Source organism: Amblyraja radiata, chromosome 28 (assembly GCF_010909765.2).
Source record: "Amblyraja radiata isolate CabotCenter1 chromosome 28, sAmbRad1.1.pri, whole genome shotgun sequence".
Lineage (NCBI taxonomy): Eukaryota > Metazoa > Chordata > Chondrichthyes > Rajiformes > Rajidae > Amblyraja > Amblyraja radiata.
The window spans coordinates 12,950,153-12,971,232 of NC_045983.1; the positions used below are offsets into that span (position 1 = coordinate 12,950,153).

General features: G+C 40.9%; 1 protein-coding gene across 6 annotated transcripts in view; it reads right to left on the reverse strand.

Moving 5' to 3' along the window:
• The window catches only part of bcas3 (BCAS3 microtubule associated cell migration factor), a 692,691-nt gene that overhangs the window by 442,482 nt on the left and 229,129 nt on the right, over positions 1 to 21,080 (reverse strand). For all 6 annotated transcript variants that reach the window (XM_033045811.1, XM_033045815.1, XM_033045814.1 and 3 more), the window contains one exon: positions 2,509 to 2,642. In XM_033045811.1, the coding sequence (XP_032901702.1) occupies positions 2,509 to 2,642 (134 nt within the window). The remainder of the gene's footprint in view (positions 1 to 2,508; positions 2,643 to 21,080) is intronic.

Genomic DNA, 21,080 nt, shown 5'->3' on the forward strand with positions numbered 1-21,080 from the left:
CTACAACTGGGTGAAATAAATTCTACCTTTTAAACCCCTCTAAACCTCTTAGTCTTTATCCTAACCTTATGCACTCCAGCCAGTCTAGTTACAAACTCAGTCTCCCTAGTCTTTCTTCATAATTAATACACTCTATCCAAGGCAACATTCTCGTGAATCTCCTCTGCACCTTCTCTCCATTTCATTTTTATACTGCACAAACAAAATCTGTACACAATATTTTATATGCAGCCTCACCGATGTTTCCCAGTGCTTTGACTCTATGCCTCAACTAATAAAGGGAGGAGGAAAAGAAGATGTCAAACACCAGGACTTAAGAAGGAAGTTCTGAAGTGAGAGAGTTGGAAGTTGTACTGTTGTTAAATGCAGTATCACATGTACATATAAGTATGATATGAAGTATAAATATGAAGTTATCAACTTTGGTGGAAAAGTGGAAAGATAGAGTATTACAAATGGTGATAGATTAGGAAAGATAAATGTACAAAGGATTCTGTGTCTCTTTGTTCATCAGATACTGAAAACAATGCAGGTGCTGCAAGCCATAAGAAGGTAAAAGGTATAGTCTGATGGAAGGAACTGCAGATGCTGGTTTAAACCGAAGATAGACACAAAAAACTGGAGTAACTCAGCGGGACCGGGGAGCATCCCTGGAGAGAAGAAATGGGTGACGTTTCAGGTCAAAACTCTTCTTCAGTATGTTCATCTTCATGGCAAGAGGTTTGAGAAAGGGGTCAGTGTCGCAGCAAGGTAAATTGAAAAAACTGGAATTCATCTGCAGCACATCGGTGGTCTGGTCATCGTCTGACAATCATAAGTTATAGGCGCAGAATTAGGCCATTCGGTCTATCAAGTCTACTCCGCCATTCAATCATGACTGATCTATCTTTCCTTCTCAACCCCATTATCCTGCCTTCTCCCCGTAACCTGTGATACTCACACTAATCAAGAATCTGTCAATCGCCACCTTAAATTATTCATTGACTTGGAATCCACAGCCATCTGTGGCAATGAATTCCACAGATTCACCACTCTCTGACGAAAGAAATTCCTCCTCAAGTCCTTTCTAAATGTACGTCCTTGGATTCTGAGGCTATCGTCCGAGACTCTTCCTCTAGTGGAAACATCCTCTCCACATCCACTCTATCCAGGCCTTTCACTATCATGGAGAATAAACAGTTTCTGAGCTCACTTGTGGTAACATCTCAAATTCTAATCTGTCATGCCTGCTCAGAATCTTACATGGTTCAGTATGATCATAGAATAAAAGATCACTGAATAAAGGAACTCCTCTTCTCCCCCTTGACTCTCTGCTCTGCAAGCAAAGATAGGGCTTCAGGGACGGTAATCAAAGTTTCAAATTTCTAACAGTGCAACACATCAAAACTATGTCATCGGCCATAAGATGCTTTGATATATTCTGACGTTGCAAAATCCACCAAATAAACATAAGGGTATCTTTCTTCACACAGACGGTGGACAATTTTGAAGTTCTGAAGAAACCCTCGGCCTCCTAAATTGGCTGTACATTTTTTCTTAATCACCACATTCATTCAGAGACAAAGGTCAATTTATAACAACAGTTTGTGAGTTAGAACAAGCAGGGTCAGGCAGCCACGTAGATAAAGCCACGTCCCTGCCGTCAGCAGCCCAGTGTTATCATTCAAATTATTTGTTCAGTGCAGAGATAAACATGGGTTTCAGGCCTTTTAATGTTTGTGTAAGATGATCAAAATGAAAATGGGTTCAGAACACAAACCTGGCTGCCTGTCACTGATAAGATAGACTACCTGTGCCCTCTAATACCCTGAGGCTATTGCTACTGTGGAATCTGTCCACGTATGTTGTGAATAATTTCCATAGCATCGGACCAACAGATGAAGAACTGCATTTGTACTGTTCTGTACAAATTGTTAGTGTAGATTTCACAAATACTGTGTTCCAAAACCTTCGATCTTGTCAGATGTCCACGGATAAGAAGGACAACTCGGGTGAAAAAAGGGAGAAAGTGGCAAAAAGCAAGTTACGTTTGCATGTACTATATGGAATACCAAAAGTAAAACAGTGCACCAGGGGCTCTTTAGAAGTCATTGATAAGCTACACAGACTTCAGCTTTGTGGCTTCTAATGTCAGCTCAACCTCTCAGTATCTGTAATACACTCCAGCCTGCACTACACCCGATATGTAATCATCTCTGACCAGCCGTCACTTTATATCATAGTTTCTGAGACTGAAGGTTGGAAGGAGATCTGTGCCTTCCAAGTGGGAATTGAATTTCTGTCCATCAAGGAATGCCCCCATACTCCCCAGTAGCAGCTCACGTTCTATATTCTGTATCCATTTCTGTATTTGGCCACAAGCACATGTAAATATTTGCATGGATTTCAATTCCCAATGAAAAACAATTCCCATTGTTCTGTATGAAATCAGATACAAGTCATTCTGTCAAACAATTTGTTTTGCAGCTTATCCAGTGAGTAGTATCAACATTTAAACTCGTATTGTACCTTAGCCTCTGTTTCTCCGCGATGTAGAGTATATAAATGATGAACAGCACTCTGAGAGGATGAGCACGGGTGCGTCAGGATTCGAAATACATGAAAGTCGTGACCTTGTGTGTCAGTGGTGACCAGCAACATTCCTGAAATTAACATCAACATTTTATTAAAAAGGGATTACATCAATAACATAGATGCATTTTAAGCAAAGTTTTATAATGCTAAATTAATGGTACCAAAATGATCCTGTAAATCAGCGAGGTAAAGATTTGACTGTGAATCTAAAGTTGCAAGCTGTGACAGTACACTGGCCAGAATTAGGTAATCGTCCACACCTGAGATCCCACTTTTGCAATTTCATGAAACTGATTATAAGTACATCCTTGCTATAATTCAGTCATCCTCCAGTCACTGCATTCCACTGGAGAATTAACATGCACTTGCTGGGATACTACTTTAATTTTGGTCATAAATTCTCTTTACTGAAGTTTGCAAGGCGATTTTCTGCAATTCAGTCAGATGCTCTGAGTTGGGGGATAGGAAGTGAAAGATCAGTTTAGTCTGACCTCCTGTGCAAGACACCATCTTGGTAAAGGAATTTAAGTGTACAGTGGAGATACAAGGAACTGCAGTTGATGGAATTTCGAGCAAAACACAAAGCTCTGGAGGAACTCAGCAGGTCAGGCAGCATCAATGGAGGGAATGGACAGGCAACAATTCTTCTTCAGATTCGGTGTGCACTGGATATATAGCCACCTCGGCTCATTAGACATAACTTGTTGTTTATGGGGCATTTAACATAGTACAATGTTCCAAGGACATAAGAAATTATTAAGCCAGATAAATAAATGCTTGATCAAATAAGTTGGTTTTAAGTGAGAAAAAAAGATGTACAGGAGCAAAGATATTTAGAGAAGTGACTTGAGAGCATGAATTCGCCCATCATAGAAATTGAAGATGATAATTCATAAAAGGGCTTGAAAGTGGGTAGGCAAGTGGGGGGGTGGGTGGGGGTAGAGAGTGTGATAATTGTGGTCTTTGGAAATATCTATCAACATTTTTAAACCATGGTGTTTCTTAATTCCATGTTCGCAGCACAGCGATTTACAGACTGCACTTATGCTCTTCGCTCCCTACCTCTTGCGTAAAGCACAATATATCCTGAGAGAACTGTTCTGCAATCGACTGTCCATGTCCCTGCCTACCCTTGGAAATTCTCTCAACATTGGGTCATTTCGTAGCAATGATCCCTTGCAGGTAGAAGAGTGTTGCTTAGAGTTCAATACATCATTTAAGAAATTAGCTGCAAAGATCACACCTTCTGGTTGGACGCTGACAACTCCATGAACTTGCAATTCAGCAACTGAAGTTGCCAGGTTAATTTTTCTTTATGCAAATTTTACAAACAGAATTGGCGTCACTTGGATTGCTGATTTTAAAAAAAGGTTAAAACCGTGGAGCAATATTTAAGCCAACTACTGTGCAAATTCTCTCATGCTTTTGTCGAAAAGGAGGAAAGATGGGAGTTATTCCATCCAACTGCACACCTTGCAGGAACCATCAGGAGAAACAAAGTGCTTGATCATGGGGTCCCCTTGATTTGGAGAGTAAATGGAAAGTGCAATTAGACTCATCTAGTACAGCACTATCTGCAGCAAGAGGAAAAAATGATGAGGCATCCTATCCCAGGCACATAACATTCCTCTTATTCTGGATCTCTTACACTGGACCTCCAGCACCAAGTTTGAGAACATGTGCATTCTCTCCTCAGTCTTTGAACCATCAACAAATGCTCCAGACCTTCAATAGGAGGCGGTGCAAGCTGCATCAGTTTGAGGAAAGTTGTGCCCTGTCAGCATTTGAATGCTAAAGCTGCAGATTCATTGAAAATTCAAATTATGATAATTAGCAGTTATGACAAAAATAGTGTGTGACACTTAGGCTTTCATGCAGGCTTGTCCGATTAGCAGTGTTCCCATTTTGGCCTGTTTTCACCCTTTGACCAAAATATCACTGTTTAAATACACTGTTTTCTGAGTAAATATATTATCTGCTGTTTAAATCAACTCTGCTGTTTTGCTGGAAAAATACTCCATATGTAAGCACACTCCAATCCTGTAAGGCTAATATGGTGTCAATATTTATTTCATATAAAAAATATAAACATTCATGGGTACACTTTCATCTGGGATAAAATGATATCAACTGCTTGTTTTATACTATACCCAATGCTTAATACCATTAACAAGATTGGATTTATAAGGTACCTTGTTCAATAGGAACCTGTTTGTGCCACCTTCCCAGTAGAATTTCCACCCCCCAGTGCATTTGAGTCTAGAACTAGAGGGCACAGGATTGCTATGCGAGAGAAGAAATTGAACAGAGATCTGATAGGCAAGTTTCTTTTTTCCGTGAAAGGCGGTGGTTATCTAGAAGGAGCTCCCACAGGAGGTGCTGAAGGCAAATACCGTTAGAGTCAGTGACATACAGCACGGACACTGGGCCTTTAGTCCAACATCCATGCTGACCAAGATGCTCCATCAAAGCTTGTCTCATTTACCTGGATTTGGCCCATATCGCTATAAACCTTTGCTATCCATGTACCCGTCCAAGTATTTAAAAGGCAGTTGTACAAGTACATGAATAGGAATGATAAAGATGCTTACAGGTCTGATGCAACCACATAGGATTAGCATAGATAGGCATCACAGTGAGTATGTGTTACACTATATGACACTCTGAAAATGTTCCTAATTCCTGCTACAAAGAAAGTGAAGCATATTTTGGCATGTTTATAATCTCAGGGATGCCTTGGAAAATTAGATATTTCCGCTTTTCTGTATTTACAACAAAAAGGTGTCAGAAGAATAGGGCATTGTTAAATAATGAGTCTGGGAACCTTACACTATGGTGAGAACAACAAGCTAGTCATTAATGTCAACAAGACAAAAATGAGCTGGTTGTTGACGTAGGGAGGTGAAGGGGTGAACACAACCCTATCCTCATCAATGGAGCCACTGTAGAGATGGCTGAGTGCTTCAAGTTTCTAGGCATCCATATCACCAGCAAAGTAACCGGTTCTCTTCATAGTGATCAAGAAAGTTCATCAGTGTATTTACTTTCTTAGGCATCTGAGAAGAATCAGGATATAAATAAGGATTCTCGGAATTCTACGGATGTACGATAGAACTGGGTGGCACAGCCAGTAGAGCGGCAGCCTCATTATGCCAGAGACACAGATTTAATCTTGACAACGGGTGCTGTTTGTGTGGAATTTGCAGGTACCACCTGTGACCATGTGGGTTTCCTCTGGGTGCTCCAGTTTCCTCCCACATCACAAAGGCATGCAGGTCTGCAAGTTAACTGGCCTCTGTAAATTGCCCCTAATGTGTAGGGAGTTGATGTCAAAGTGAGATAACATAGAAGCATTGTGAAAGGGTAATCAATGGTCAGCGTGGACTCGGTGGGCTCTGTTACACATGTCCAAAGAGTTGGAGTCGTTAAGGACCAAAGGGGGCAAACTGTGTGTGGAATTGGAGGATATAGGTGAGGTTTTACTTCTTACCCTTATTCACTTCCCTTATTCACACTGCAATCAGTCAAAGAAGGGACCCAACCTAAAATGTCACCTACTATGTTCCCCGGAGATGCTGCTTGACCCACTGAGTTACTCTAGTACTTAGTATCTTTTTTCCATTTTAAAAGCTGTTGAAGAATCTACAATCAACTGATGGAATGTGGTAACCAGAGAAAGCTTTCCTCACAAGGCAAACCCAATCAGTTTGACGTACTTAAATATCCAGGAAGGGGAGGGGGGGGGAGAGAAATTATCTTATAATGTCATAAAAATACATATAATTGGGTCTCGCTGGCTAAGCGGATAAAATGGCAGCAACAAATCACACTATCAGAGCAAAATCCAAGTTAGGAAAAGTTAGGTATTGCAAAATCCCTTTGCAAAGAGTTACCACCCATCGTTCAACATCTTCCTGCAAATCACACTCATGTCATCACCCAATGAACATGAGAGTGAAGCCTCTTTCACTTCTGTGTCATTCCCACCACGTCACACTCCACAGTGTACTCCTACTCCAATAACTCATTAGTTTTAAGAACAGTTTTAGAAATTCATTGGGGATCATGAAATATGTGTTTTTTCTTTATGAGCTTTCCAGATCTTTCATTTCCCAACTTAAAATTATATTATTTTGGTTGGTCTGGAGTAAATTAAAAACATCTTCAACCAGTTAATTTGTTTAGGTAATCAACTGTGTTTTAGAAGTTGGGACAAAGGTTTCCAAAGACATATATCAGCAGCATCCTCAGTATCTGCATCAATGTTGCACCTCATCTCCAATAAGCTTCCTGCCAGTGGAGAAAACCTACAAGACAAATGGGAAATATTTTAATGCAAATATTTCCACTCCAGACCCAAGGTCCCACAACCTCAGAAGTCTATCTGCAAAATACAGATGATTCTTGTATGTTGGGAGGCTGAGCGACAAGTCATCATCAACCAGTTCATTAAAGGTACCAGAGGATAAAGTTATAGAGTCAGAGAGTTGTACAGCCCATGCCGACCAAGTTGCCCATCCAATCAGGTCTCTCATATCTGTGCCTGACTCAAATGTATTTTAAATATCATAATTATATGTACTTCTGCCACTTCCTCTGACAGCTTGTTCCATGTACACGCCAACCTCTGTGGAAAAGGTTGCTCTCAGTTCCCTTATAAATCATGCTTCATACCAATTTAAACCAATGCCTCTCGCTTTTAGACTGCCCTACTCTGTGGAAATGACTGTGACTATTAACCTTATCTGTGACCCTCATGATCCAATAAACCTCTATAAAGCCTCCAACTGTCCAGGGAAAAAAGTCCTAGCCTTCCTTTATAACTCAAACCTATGAAGCCTTCTCTTATAAATCAAACCATCCAGATCCAGTAGCATCTCTTAAATCTTTTTTGCACACTTTCAATTTTATTTACATCCTTCCAATAGCTGGGCAACCCGAACAGTATACAGTACTGCAAATGTGCTTTACCAACAAATGTGTACATGCACAGTACACTTAAGGTCAGAAAGACAATGATCCACTTATGTTTTACATTTCAGCTTGATAAAACTCACTGGATTCTCTGTCCCACTTTCTTTAAACTAAACAGTGCTCAATTTCCAGTAATTTTTAACTTCACAAGGTTCACTAAAAACTACTATGCAGAATGTGAAAATCTGAAATAACATTTTACTGGGATATTAATAAAAGTATCCCTCCAAAAACAAAAATTCTGTAAAACCAACACCAAACTCCCACGGGGGACTCATTAACAGAATTTTACTGTACCTGGGTCTCAAAACAGTTATTTTATTCTAACCTCTGTCATGGGAAGTGATTACTAAGTGGATTGAGGAAATGATTATAGGATGTTCTCAAAGCCTTCTTGAAAATATGCAACATATCCCACCGATTTATGGGAAACCTTGACTATAATTGCTCAAAATGGAGGAGGAAAATTAAGGAAGGCCTTAATAACCTAAAATCCATTGGAAGTGCACAGTCCATGTAAATGAAAGTAATAGTGCAGTATCCCAAGCCACCCCCTTGGTCATCCATCTCACTTGTGGCAGAGTCTGCCGTTCCCACATTGGCCTCATCAACCTCCTCAGAGCCCAGCGAGGCAGAGTGGAAGCAAAGCATTTTTAATGCATAACATCTAAAAATGTGTCAGTCACAGTAGAGGTCTCATCTATATATCATTACCTACTAGAAATCCCCCGAAATGTTTCAGGGGATTGTCAGAGGTGTTTCAATATTCACAGAGCTATCCTAAAAGTGCTTCACTGTTTAGGTTCTTCTTAAGAATGTGTTAATATTTCCATTATCCCTTCTAAACTTATCCTCAACTTCCTTGTCAACAGACCACACTCAGTCTGAATTGGCGACAACACTTGCTCCTCAATGACCATCAATATAGGAGCACCTCAAGACTGTGAGCACAGTTCCCTTCTCTACTCTATCTTTAATTATGACTGAGTAACGAGACACAGCTCCAACTCTTTAAATTTTCCGATGATACCACTATTGCAACGTTATTTACGGGTCACGATGAATCAGGGTACAGTAAGGAGATCGATAATCTGATTAAATGGCAACAGAACAGCAATCTTACTCTCAATGTTACTAAGATGGGAGCGGATTGTTGAATTCAGGAAGAGAGAGCCGAGGATCCATGAACCTGTTTTCATCGACAGCATGGCAGTGGAGACAGTCAAAAGGCTTCTAGTTCCTGGATGTACTACTCCAGGACTGTTTGGAGTCTGTAGACTGGGCAATGTTCAAGGACTCGGCAACAGACTTGAACGAATACACCACAGTCGTTACAAACTTCATAAAGAAATGTGTGGAGGACTGCATCCCTACAAAAACCTTCTGAGTGTTTCCCCAATCAGAAACCTTGAATGAACTTTGAGATCCGCACTCTTCTGAAGAGAGACACAAGGCATTCATGTCTGATGGTACAGTGGTCTACAAGAAGTCCAGATACGACCTTGGTAAGGCCATCAAAAAGGCCAAAAGGGACTTCTGCTCCAAACTGGAGGATGAGACCGATGTTCGGCAGCTGTGGCGGGACCTGAATGCTATCACCTCCTACAAGGCGAAATCAGGAGGCAACTCGAATGTCAACGAAACATCACTCCCTGACGAGCTCAAAGCGTTTTACGCACGCTTTGATAGGGAGAACACTGATGTGCCTTCCCGAGCCCGCATTCGCTGTGATGGTATTGCAGTCTCAGTCACAGAGGCCGACGTCAGGAAACCCTTCAGAGGGGTGAACCCTCGAAAAGTGCCTGGACCTGATAGTATACCTGGTCGTGTTCTAAAAACCTGTGTGGACCAACTGGCTGGAGTTTTTGCGGACATTTTCAACCTCTCACTTCTGAGGTCTGAGGTTCCCACCTGCTTTAAAAGGGCATCAATTATACCAGTGCCCAAGAAAAGTAAGGTGACGTGCCTCAATGACTATCGACCAGTAGCACTAAGGCCTGTGGTGATGAAGTGCTTTGAGAGGTTGATCATAGCGCAAATCAACTCCTACCTCGACAAAAACCTGGACCCACTGCAGTTCGCTTACCGCCACAACAGATCAACAGTGGATGCGATCTCGCTGGCCCTCCACTCCGCTCTGGACCACTTGGACAACAAAAACTCATATGTCAGGCTGTTATTCATTGATTACAGCTCGGCATTTAATACAATCATCCCCTCCAAGCTGGTTACCAAACTCGCAGAACTGGGTCTCTGCGCATCCCTCTGCAATTGGATCCTCGACTTCCTCATTCACAGACCACAGTCTGTTCGTATTGGTGGAAATGTGTCAGCCTCGATAACAATCAGCACGGGAGCACCTCAAGGCTGCGTGCTCAGCCCCCTGCTGTACTCACTCTATACTCATGACTGCGTAGCCGGTCATAGTGCGAACTCCATCATCAAGTTCGCTGACAACACCACTGTTGTGGGACGTATCATTGATGGGGATGAGTCAGAGTATAGAAGAGAGAGTGAGCAACTGTCCATATGATGTCAGCACAATAACCTGGCTCTCAACACCAGCAAAACCAAGGAACTGATTGTGGACTTTGGAAGGAGTAGGATGGGGACCCACAGTCCTGTTTATATCAATGGGTCGATGGTTAAAAGGATCAAGAGCTTCAAATTCCTGGGCGTGCACATCTCTGAAGATCTTTCCTGGTCCGAGAACACTGATGCAATTATTAAGAAAGCACATCAGCGCCTCTACTTCCTGAGAAGATTACGGAGAGTCGGTATGTCAAGGAGGACTCTCTCTAACTTCTACAGGTGCACAGTAGAGAGCATGCTGACCAGTTGCATCGTGGCTTGGTTCGGCAACTTGAGCACCCTGGAGAGGAAAAGACTACAAAAAGTAGTAAACATTGCTCAGTCCATCATCGGCTCCGACCTCCCTTCCATCGAGGGGATCTATCGCAGTCGCTGCCTCAAAAAGGCTGGCAGTATCATCAAGGACCCACACCATCCTGGCCACACACTCATCTCCCTGCTACCTTCAGGTAGAAGGTACAGGAGCCTGTAGACTGCAACGACCAGGTTCAGGAATAGCTACTTCCTCACAGCCATCAGGCTATTAAACTTGGCTCGGACAAAACTCTGAACATTAATAGCCCATTATCTGTTATTTGCACTTTATCAGTTTATTTATTCATGTGTGTATATATTTATATAATGGTATATGGACACACTGATCTGTTCTGTATTCATGCCAACTACGTTCTGTTGTGCTGAAGCAAAGCAAGAATTTCATTGTCCTATCAGGGACACATGACAACAAACTCTCTTGAATCTTGAATTCTGTGTCAACTCATGAGCAGAACCCTGCAAACACCATTTATTGATCCCATTAGGGGTAAATTTCATCCTATGCCGAAATAAGCAAACATCTGTTCATTATTTTGCTTTAAATACTTCTGCATAGAGATTCCCAGCATGCCTGTGGCCTTTTTGATACGTGTTGTAAAGCTTGCAGCTTTATTTCAAACTCCTCCCTTTACACAGCTGCTAACACAACAACCCGCACGTGCCATCAGAGAAATGCTGTTTACAATCATCTTTTCTTTGAAAATCAGCAGCATCAAGGGTGTGGTTGACATAAGTCTGATTGTTAATAGCTGCTTTGTTGTTCAGCTCGCTTATCTAATACAAAAAAGTGGGGGAAGTCACACCAGAAGAAAAAGTCCGCTGATTCTTATCTTGTTCAAGAACAGCTAATTGAATTCAATCACTGGAAATGTATTTTGACTGAAAGGGCAATAGCTTACTTCACTCCAATTTACTGTTTCCCGTTTTTCACACCAATTACTTAAGACAAAAAAAGCCACTGAGCGGAAAGGAGAGGATGAAAAGCTAAACTGAGATCATCCATGTAGAAAGGGAAAGACATGGTTATAGAATTAGAAAGTGCTGTTTATGTTGTAGCCGAGTCTGTAAACACTGAGGCAGACACAGCAGCAGCCATAAACTAGCCCACGCCCCGACGAGGTGCCAAGTCACAAAAAGCATTTACGTCAAGAGGGAATAGGCGGAAGAGAAGGGCTTCTAATTATAGGCTCTGGAAGCGGAAGCACCGAGTGATTGGAAGTTTAAGTGTTGTGGTGTGTTTATCTGGGTGTTTCCTCTCCAGGCTGGGTTTGATAGATGAGACCTGGCCTACAGGGTGGGATGGAAATGTTAATGGCACAAAGTGTTCCCCAGAAGCTAGTGAAAACTACTGTGTCTCGCTCAGGATTTTGTGGCCTCACATTAATGTGTAATTTTGAACTAAAATGAATGAGCAGCATGAAACTTGAAAGGAAATTTATTTAGGTCTTGGCCACACAGGCTGGATATTTGATAGAACAGTGAAAAACTGTTAGCCATATAATATCAATGGAAAGTAATTCCAGGCTTCTTAAGAGTGTTAGATTTAAGACTACCGATCCTTATGATAGGTTATACATTTCACATGCATCTTAAGTAAGTTCAGCTGTAACTTAGTTACTTTGAAACATTTTTAATGCCCCAAAATTTATCTTGTTACTTTGCAACATAGAAAAGAGCAGTGGTCCATTTGATCCTTTGAGCCTGCTCCACCATTCAAAATGATCATAAATTCTTAAATCCTTTGAACCTGCTCCAGCTTTCTCCCATTATCCCTAAGGAACACATCTATGTCCTTCCTGAATATATTTAATGATTTGTCTTCAATTGCTTTCCATGAAAGAGAATTTCATGTGTTCATTGCATTCCAGGATAAGAAATGTCATCTGTTTTAAATGGTTTAGCCCTTATTCTTCGACTGAGATCCCTCACCCTAGTCTATAGGCTATTGGAAATATCCTGCATCTAATCTGTCAAGTTAGAATGTTGTTCATTTCTGTGAAATCCCCTCTCAATCTTCGAAACTCTTGTGAATATAAAACTAATTGACCTAACCCCTCCACATACGTCAGTCTAATCATTCGAGAAATCCGTTTGGTAAACCTTTGCTGAACTCCTTCAGTAGCATCCTTCCTCAGATAAGACAACCAGACTGCACACAATACTCAAGGTGTAGTTTCACCAAAGCCAAAGATAGACACAAAAAGCAGGAGTAACTCAGCAGGACAGGCAGCATCTCTGAAGAGAAGGAATGGATGACGTTTCAGGTCGAGACCCTTCTTCATCAAGGCCATATACACTTGCAATAAGATATCCATCTCCTGTATTTGAATATTCCCACGACAAAGGCCGTTTTACTTGCCTGCTGCTCCTACATGGTTATCATCAGTGACGAGGACAAACTCTCCTTTTCCCAATCTATTCTAAAGTCGGATATCCTGACTTACCTTCATTGACACCAAAGTGGTTAATTTCACATTTATCAACATTGTAGCTACACCTGCCCACCTCCTCAATCTGTCCAAATCAACCAGGACCGCCTCAGCATTCCCAAGTCTTACTCTCCCACCCAGCTTTGTGTCATCCACAAACTTGGAGATATTACATTTATCATTCCACCCTCTGGCCTAAAATTAATTTGACTCCACTTTTATTCATAGGTTCAAGTTTTGATCCCTGAATAGTGACGGTCCAAAAAACAGTTATTGTTAATCTTGGGAGAGACAAAGGATAATGAAAGGCCAAATTTTGTTTGTAAGAAATATTTGCAATATTATGTATACTGGAGGTGAAAATTCACACCACATTTATAAGTTCATAGTTATACAGCACAGCAATAAGCCCTTTGGCCCATCACATCTATGCTAATCCATTTGTCTGTATTATGTCAAGTAGGCAGTTTTCCATCATCTCTGCTCTAAACATATAGCATTCTGAGTTTTTTCTCCCGTTGTGTACTATGTTTACATGTTCTGTTGTGTTGCAGCAAGTTAAAATTTCATTGTTCTATCTGGGACATTTAACAATAAAAGTTCAAGTGAGTTTATTGTCATGTGTCCCTGATAGGACAATGAAATTCTTGCTTTGCTTCAGCACAACAGAACATAGTAGGCATTGACTACAAAACAGATCAGTGTGTCCATATACCTACTCTTGACTTGACTAGAGTTTCAAAGTAGCGAATCTGAATTAGATTCAGCACTCCGCTATCTGCAGAAATTTCTGCAAATTTTTAATTCAGTATGCAGATGAAGGAATAAAAAACAAGGAGAGCTATTATTTCAGTGCGAAGATAAAAGAAGTACATCATGATAATCCACTGGAAGGTCACAAACAAACCTGAATCCTTTCGTCAGGTAAAAAAAAATAGAAGTGCAGAGGAAGTGAATGGAAGCACAGTGTGCATGCTGTCAAACCAGCAATTTTCAATCCATGGGCTGGTGGGGAAGTAGCGTTTGTAGGTTAATGAAGTCATGCCAAGCTCAACAAGCACAAACTATTCATTTACTCTAGCTAAAAAAAAGTTACTATTTTAACTGCTGAATAAAGCTCTACAAGCACAAATTATCCACTGGCATCATACTCAAGCCTTCCTCATCATTCTAGTTGAGATAACAAGTACAAGCAAACTCGTTGTCACATTCCCATAGCTAACAATGATCTATTCTACATTTTCCTTCATCTTCGTTCCCTTTAATCTTTCGTTTTCACACCTTTCCCTTCCATATTTCTGTGTCTCCCTCTCCCCTGACTCTCAGTCTGAAGAAGAGTCTTGACCCGAAACGTCGCCCATTCCTTCCAGGGATGCTGCTTGTCCCACTGAGTTACTTCAGCATTTTGTGTCTATCTATGATATAATTTGACTAAATTGCACACAAACCAAGATTTATCACTCTGTCTTGGACACATGATAATAATAAACCAATACAACAATCCTTATATATTTTTTATATTTGCAAGAATCTTTTCCCTTAGCGACAGGGAATGCAGATCCAACTTACACAGGTTTGTACAGTTATTTTTGCTGGGCACAACTTACATGGGAGGATTTTGGATCGTTTATTGGTAAGTAGAGTTACGTTCTGTTGATTCCACATTTGCATTAGTCATATAGCTGAATCACGGACACGCCAAAATAGGAACAAGTAGAGAAAATAGTTTGCGTGAGAAAGATGGGTGCTAATAGAAGCCTCTGTTCGGAAAGTCCAGAACAAGGGGCATAGCCCTTAGATATTAGGCAGTGAAGTCAGAAAGCTGTGCAATGGGTAGCAAAAATCGGGAACTCACACCTCCAAAAGGTGGGGTTGAGTGCCAATTGAAAATTTCAAACCAGAAAATCAAAGGTTTTTATTAGGGAAGGGTGGCAAGGTTTAAGGAAAGTAGATGAGGTTAAAATGTAATCTATAAATGAATGGAGGAACAAGACTGAATGGCTGATTCCCATTGTTACATTTGTAATCCCAAGATCAGACTGAATTTATCCTAATGTATTTGTGTAGATTTGAAACTTGCAAAGGTCACGTGTGGATGGCAGGGCTGTTCTATTGCCCTGTCCATAAACCTGAAACAAGATAAAGTGTAATATTCTAGTCTGTACACATATTATCCAACTTTTACACTGTTACAGCTGTTCATAAAACACCAAGTACACAAGTATCCCGGAATTCAAGGTTAGAGAACATTTAATGTCAGGGAAATCACTCCGCCACAGCCACACATAGAGAAAACTGGATACCTGGCAATAATTACAAAAATGTAAATACATCAAGAAGTTCAGACAACTTTTCAAAAACCATGAAAGTGAAGCTGGAATTGCTTATGAGCACCAACGTAACCCTTCAGTTTGGTCGCTGCCTTCTAATCACTCCTATGGTTTGCATTATTTTTATTACATACATTATATATTGCGCAAGAGTGCTTTTATTCTGAGTGTTGTTTTTGTCAACAGCCGTTGTTAAGAGTATCGGTCGCAATAATGTCTTTGCTCTAACAGGACCACACCTCGAGTTCAGCATAAATGTCTAGTCACCAAAGCATAAGATACACATCCGCACTGTGGGGGATCCAGAGATGCCACAAAGCCCATCTCTTGTTTCGTCATTTCATCTATGATTTATCTAAACAGATGGAGCAATCTCAGGATATTTTGCAAGATTGGTATACTTCCAGCATTTTATTTGTTCCAAGTTTCCTGAATCACCCTGATCACACATCCAGCATATATTTTTGGTTTGGTTTCCTCCAACTCAGACTAATCTACGAACTAAATGGTTTCAAAAGCCCTGCGCCTCATGGAGAAGCTCGTTCTCTATCCTATCACAGCCATTCACTTTGTTCTACCTCTCCCAGTATCTGCCAGTTAATTCACATTTATTTTCTCACTCTGTTTCTTACTGCAGAGATGCTGCTTCGTCAGCTGGAAATTTTCAGTGTTTCCTGCTTTTTGTGCAAGACCTAGAGCCATTGATACAAAGGAAAGGCAACAGTAGTCTGGGCAGAAAGTTTCACTCAAAGATTGATAAACAAATGGAATTCCACTCTCAACCCTCCCTTGCTAAAGCAAAGTGCTTGGCCTGAAAATTGTACAATGAGTAGCTCTTTGTTTCAAATCCAGGTAGATCCTTATTAACTTGCAGCTCAAACAGCAATGAACTGGCAGTCTGACAATTCCAGGCAACTCAGTTCCATTTATAATCAGTCTGAAGAAGGGTCCCGGCCCAAAATGGCACCTGTCCATTCCCTTCCCAGAAACTGCCTGACCAGTTCAGTTCCTCCAGCACTGTCAAGATTACAACTGCAGCTTCTGGTGTCTCAGTTGGATTTATGCTTAATTGTTTATTATGGGTTTCACTTTTGAGAGACTGGATATTTGTAAAGGACGATTCTTGATGTTGTAGGCTCATTAGTGGATAAATCTTATTCTATAATTCCAATACCCAATTATCTTTGTAACAAGATATAAGCACATTGGTGGAATGTGACAGTCATATACATACACAAGCTCCTATACAGTTGATTCTTAATTCCCCTTAAGATTTTCCAGCACTATATGCATATCCTTATTATTCTCTTGCCACACAGGAAGCCATCAAACCCATCAAGTCTATGCTGTCTCTCAGAGAATGCCCTTGAATCCCATTTCCCCATTAATCTTCAATGCCACTAATTTTTCCAACTGTGCAACCATCCACCTGCATAATGGGCGGAAGCTGCCCATGTCTGGGAGCACCTGGAGGAAACCTATTTGCTCATCAGGAGAACATGCAAACTCTCCAAGGATAGCACCCTAGATCATTATTGATTTGGGAGACAGCAGTTCCCCTATCTCAGCCACTGTGCCGCATAAAATGGTATGTGGAAATGGCAATATATGTTGTTCAGTCACCCAATTACTTTTTAAAGTCCAACTTCCACTATCTCGATCAGCAACAGTACATAAATCTGTCTTGCCTGCATCACCTATACTTCAGAATTTATTTTTTTGAAAACCAATAAACCTACACTCAGGTCAATGGTATTCTTCAGCCAACATCATTAAAAAAAAAATTATTGACATCATCATCACATTCCGCTTCAAAACGGTTGTTGCATTTCCACACTTCAGAAAATAATTTGCCACCATCGAGACCATGAAAGGCACCATATAAATGAAATTTGTAATTTTTAATTTTAAAAGGTTTTACACCCTGCTCCACTTACACAGTCAAGTCAGAAGTAGACCAGAAGGAGACAGTTATATGATGAGTAAACATTTTCTTTGTAAAAGCATGTCTACAGTACTTCCAAAAACAGGCAAATGACTTCATTTGTTGGCATAAGACCAGGGAATGCTGACCGAGGACACAGGTATCCTTCCGTTTTGGTATTACTAAATGAGACACATTTTCACACTAATCAAGTGTGATTTAAATTAACTATGCTTCTATTTCAGTTGTCTGTAGTTCAGTGGAGGCAAAGTTAAGCATATTTTAAAAGGGCATTTTCCAAATCAGTCTAGAAATAAGCCAACTACTCTCGACATCAATGCTCAGTAGCAGACATGCTCCATGGGGATTCTTTTAACTGGCACCACAAAATGTCCATGCATCTGCTTCACGTTCCCATCCGTGAAATGCATGGATTCTGGGCCCTCGAGAGAAGCCGCTTCGACTGCCTTTGAATCAGGAAATAATGATACTTTTAAAATGATAAACACCTGGAACATATCAAGGCGAGGAATCCTGACATTGGAAGAACTTACATATTTGGGTGTAGTAAGCAGGCCATTCGCCATATTGTGCTAATTAATCCAATACAGTTCATGATATGAAAACAAGTGAATATCGAGTCTCAATTCTGCACTATGCAGTACTTGGGACTGATTTTTGCTAGTTTACAACCAATTAATTTTCAGGATTATCTTTAGGTCTTCTAAATTCTTTTCAGAATGTAAATGACTAACAATTAATTTCAGAGCATGCAAACGTGAAATGCAAAACATCATTACCAGCTAAATTTTGTTTCCTGGCTAAATACAATACGATACAACTTTGTTAAATGTTAAACAAACCAGTCACATGTTAAAACTTTACATTGCTCACATGGCACAGTTTTGCCTGAGTTATCAGAGGAGAAAACCTTGTGACAGACTTACAATAAGAACATAAGAAAATGAAAGAGAAGCAGGACATGTAGACCCGAGTGCCTGCTCCACCATTCAAACAAGATCTATCTCAACAGATCTACCTCTTTCCTACATTAATCTTGTATATCTTGTTTCCTTTAATTTTCAAAAATCTACCATTGTCTTAAATGTGCTGAGCAAAAAGGTTCCTACAGCCCACCTAGACAGAGAATTCCAAATGCTCACTACTCACTGGATGAATGTATTTTTAAAATATTTTTGTCCTGAATGGCCAATTCCTTCATTTCAGACTCTGACCCTTGCTTCTAAACTCCCTCAAATTTGAAGTAAATCCAATATGTGCAAGATAATGCTATTTGGAAAGTCAAATAGGGCTGGGACATACCTAGCAAATAGAAGTGCTGATGTAAGTTCATGAACAGAGGGACCTTGGGGTTCAAGTTCATATAGTGGCAGCACGGGGATATGGATATGAGGATGGCATATGGCATGCTTGTCTTCAGAGGTCAATGCACAAAATATAAAACTGAGACGTCATGTTGCAATTTTACATAACATTGATTAGGCAGCAGTTGGAATATTGTGCATAATTCTGGTCGCAGTCAATAGGAAAATATGGTTGCACAGTAGAGAGTCGCTCACTCTCAAAAAAGACCCTGACATCTCGTCTATAGTGTTACAACGCCCTAGGAAGTGGATGACTAGATCAACGTTGGCTCAAAGGATCCATCCACACAGGTGGTAGCTGTGAAGGGATGCTCATACATTAGTGGTTCTTGATTTTAAAGATACTCATTACCCCTTCGCTTCCTGGCTGTTCTTGGATAGAAACATAGAAACATAGAAAATAGGTGCAGAAGTAGGCCATTCGGCCCTTCGAGCCTGCACCACCATTCAATATGATCATGGCTGATCATCCAACTCAGTATCCTGTACCTGCCTTCTCTCCATACCCCCTGATCCCTTTAGCCACAAGGGCCAAATCTGACTCCCTCTTAAATATAGCCAATAAATTGGCCTCAACTACCTTCTGTGGCAGAGAATTCCAGAGATTCACCACTCTGTGTGAAAAATGTTTTCCTCATCTCGGTCCTAAAAGATTTCCCCCTTATCCTTAAACTGTGACCCCTTGTTCTGGACTTCCCCAACATCGGGAACAACTTCCTGCATCTAGCCTGTCCAACCCCTTAAGAATTTTGTAAGTTTCTATAAGATCCCCCCCTCAATCTTCTAAATTCTAGCGAGTACAAACCGAGTCTATCCAGTCTTTCTTCATATGAAAGTCCTAACATCCCAGGAATCAGTCTGGTGAACCTTCTCTGTACTCCCTCTATGGCAAGAATGTCCTTCCTCAGATTAGGAGACCAAAACTGTACGCAATACTCCAGGTGTGGTCTCACCAAGACCCCGTACAACTGCAGTAGAACCTCCCTGCTCCTATACTCAAATCCTTTTGCTATGAATGCTAACATACCATTCGCCTTCTTCACTGCCTGCTGCACCTGCATGCCTACTTTTAATGACTGGTGTACCATGACACCCAGGTCTCGTTGCATCTCCCCCTTTCCTAATCGGCCACCATTCAGATAATAGTCTACTTTCCTGTTTTTGCCACCAAAGTGGATAACCTCACATTTATCCACATTATACTGCATCTGCCATGCATTTGCCCACTCACACAGCCTATCCAAGTCACCTTGCAGCCTCCTAGCATCCTCCACACAGCTAACACTGCCCCCCAGCTTTGTGTCATCCGCAAATTTGGAGATGTTGCATTCAATTCCCTCATCCAAATCATTAATATATATCGTAAATAGCTGGGATCCCAGCACTGAGCCTTGCGGTACCCCACTAGTCACTGCCTGCCATTGTGAAAAGGACCCGTTTACTCCTACTCTGTGCTTCCTATCTGCCAGCCAGTTCTCTATCCACATCAATACTGAACCCCCAATACCGTGTGCTTTAAGTTTGTATACTAATCTCTTATGTGGGACCTTGTCGAAAGCCTTCTGAAAGTCCAGATATAACATATCCACTGGTTCTCCCTTATCCACTCTACTAGTTACATCCTCAAAAAATTCTATAAGATTCGTCAGATATGATTTACCTTTCATAAATCCATGCTGACTTTGTCCAATGATTTCTCCACTTTCCAAATGTGCTGCTATCCCATCTTTAATAACTGAGTCTAGCAGTTTCCCCACTACCGACGTTAGACTAACTGGTCTGTAATTCCCCGTTTTCTCTCTCCCTCCCTTTTTAAAAAGTGGGGTTACATTAGCTACCCTCCAATCCTCAGGAACTACTCCAGAATCTAAAGAGTTTTGAAAAATTATCACTAATGCATCCACTATTTCTGGGGCTACTTCCTTAAGTACACTGGGATGCAGCCTATCTGGCCCTGGGGATTTATCGGCCTTTAATCCATTCAATTTATCTAACACCACTTCCCGGCTAACCTGGATTTCACTCAGTTCCTCCATCTCATTTGACCCCCGGTCCCCTGCTATTTCCGGCAGATTATTTATGTCTTCCTTAGTGAAGACAGAACCAAAGTAGTTATTCAATTAGTCTGCCATGTCCTTGTTCCCCACTCAATTCACCTGTTTCTGACTGCAAGGGACCTACATTTGTTTTAACTAATCTTTTTCTCTACACATATCTATAAAAGCTTTTGCAGTCAGTTTTTATGTTCCCTGCCAGTTTTCTTTCATAATCTATTTTCCCTTTCCTAATTAAGCCCTTTGTCCTCCTCTGCTGGACTCTGAATTTCTCCCAGTCCTCTGGTAGGCTGCTTTTTCTGACCTTTTTTGTACGCGTCATCTTTTGTTTTGATACTATCCCTGATTTCCCTTGTTATCCACGGATGCACTACCTTCCCTGATTTATTTTTTTGCCAAACTGGGATGAACAATTGTTGTAGTTCATCCATGCAGTCTTTGAATGCCTTCCATTGCATATCCATCGTCAACCCATTAAGAATCAATTGCCAGTCTATCGTGGC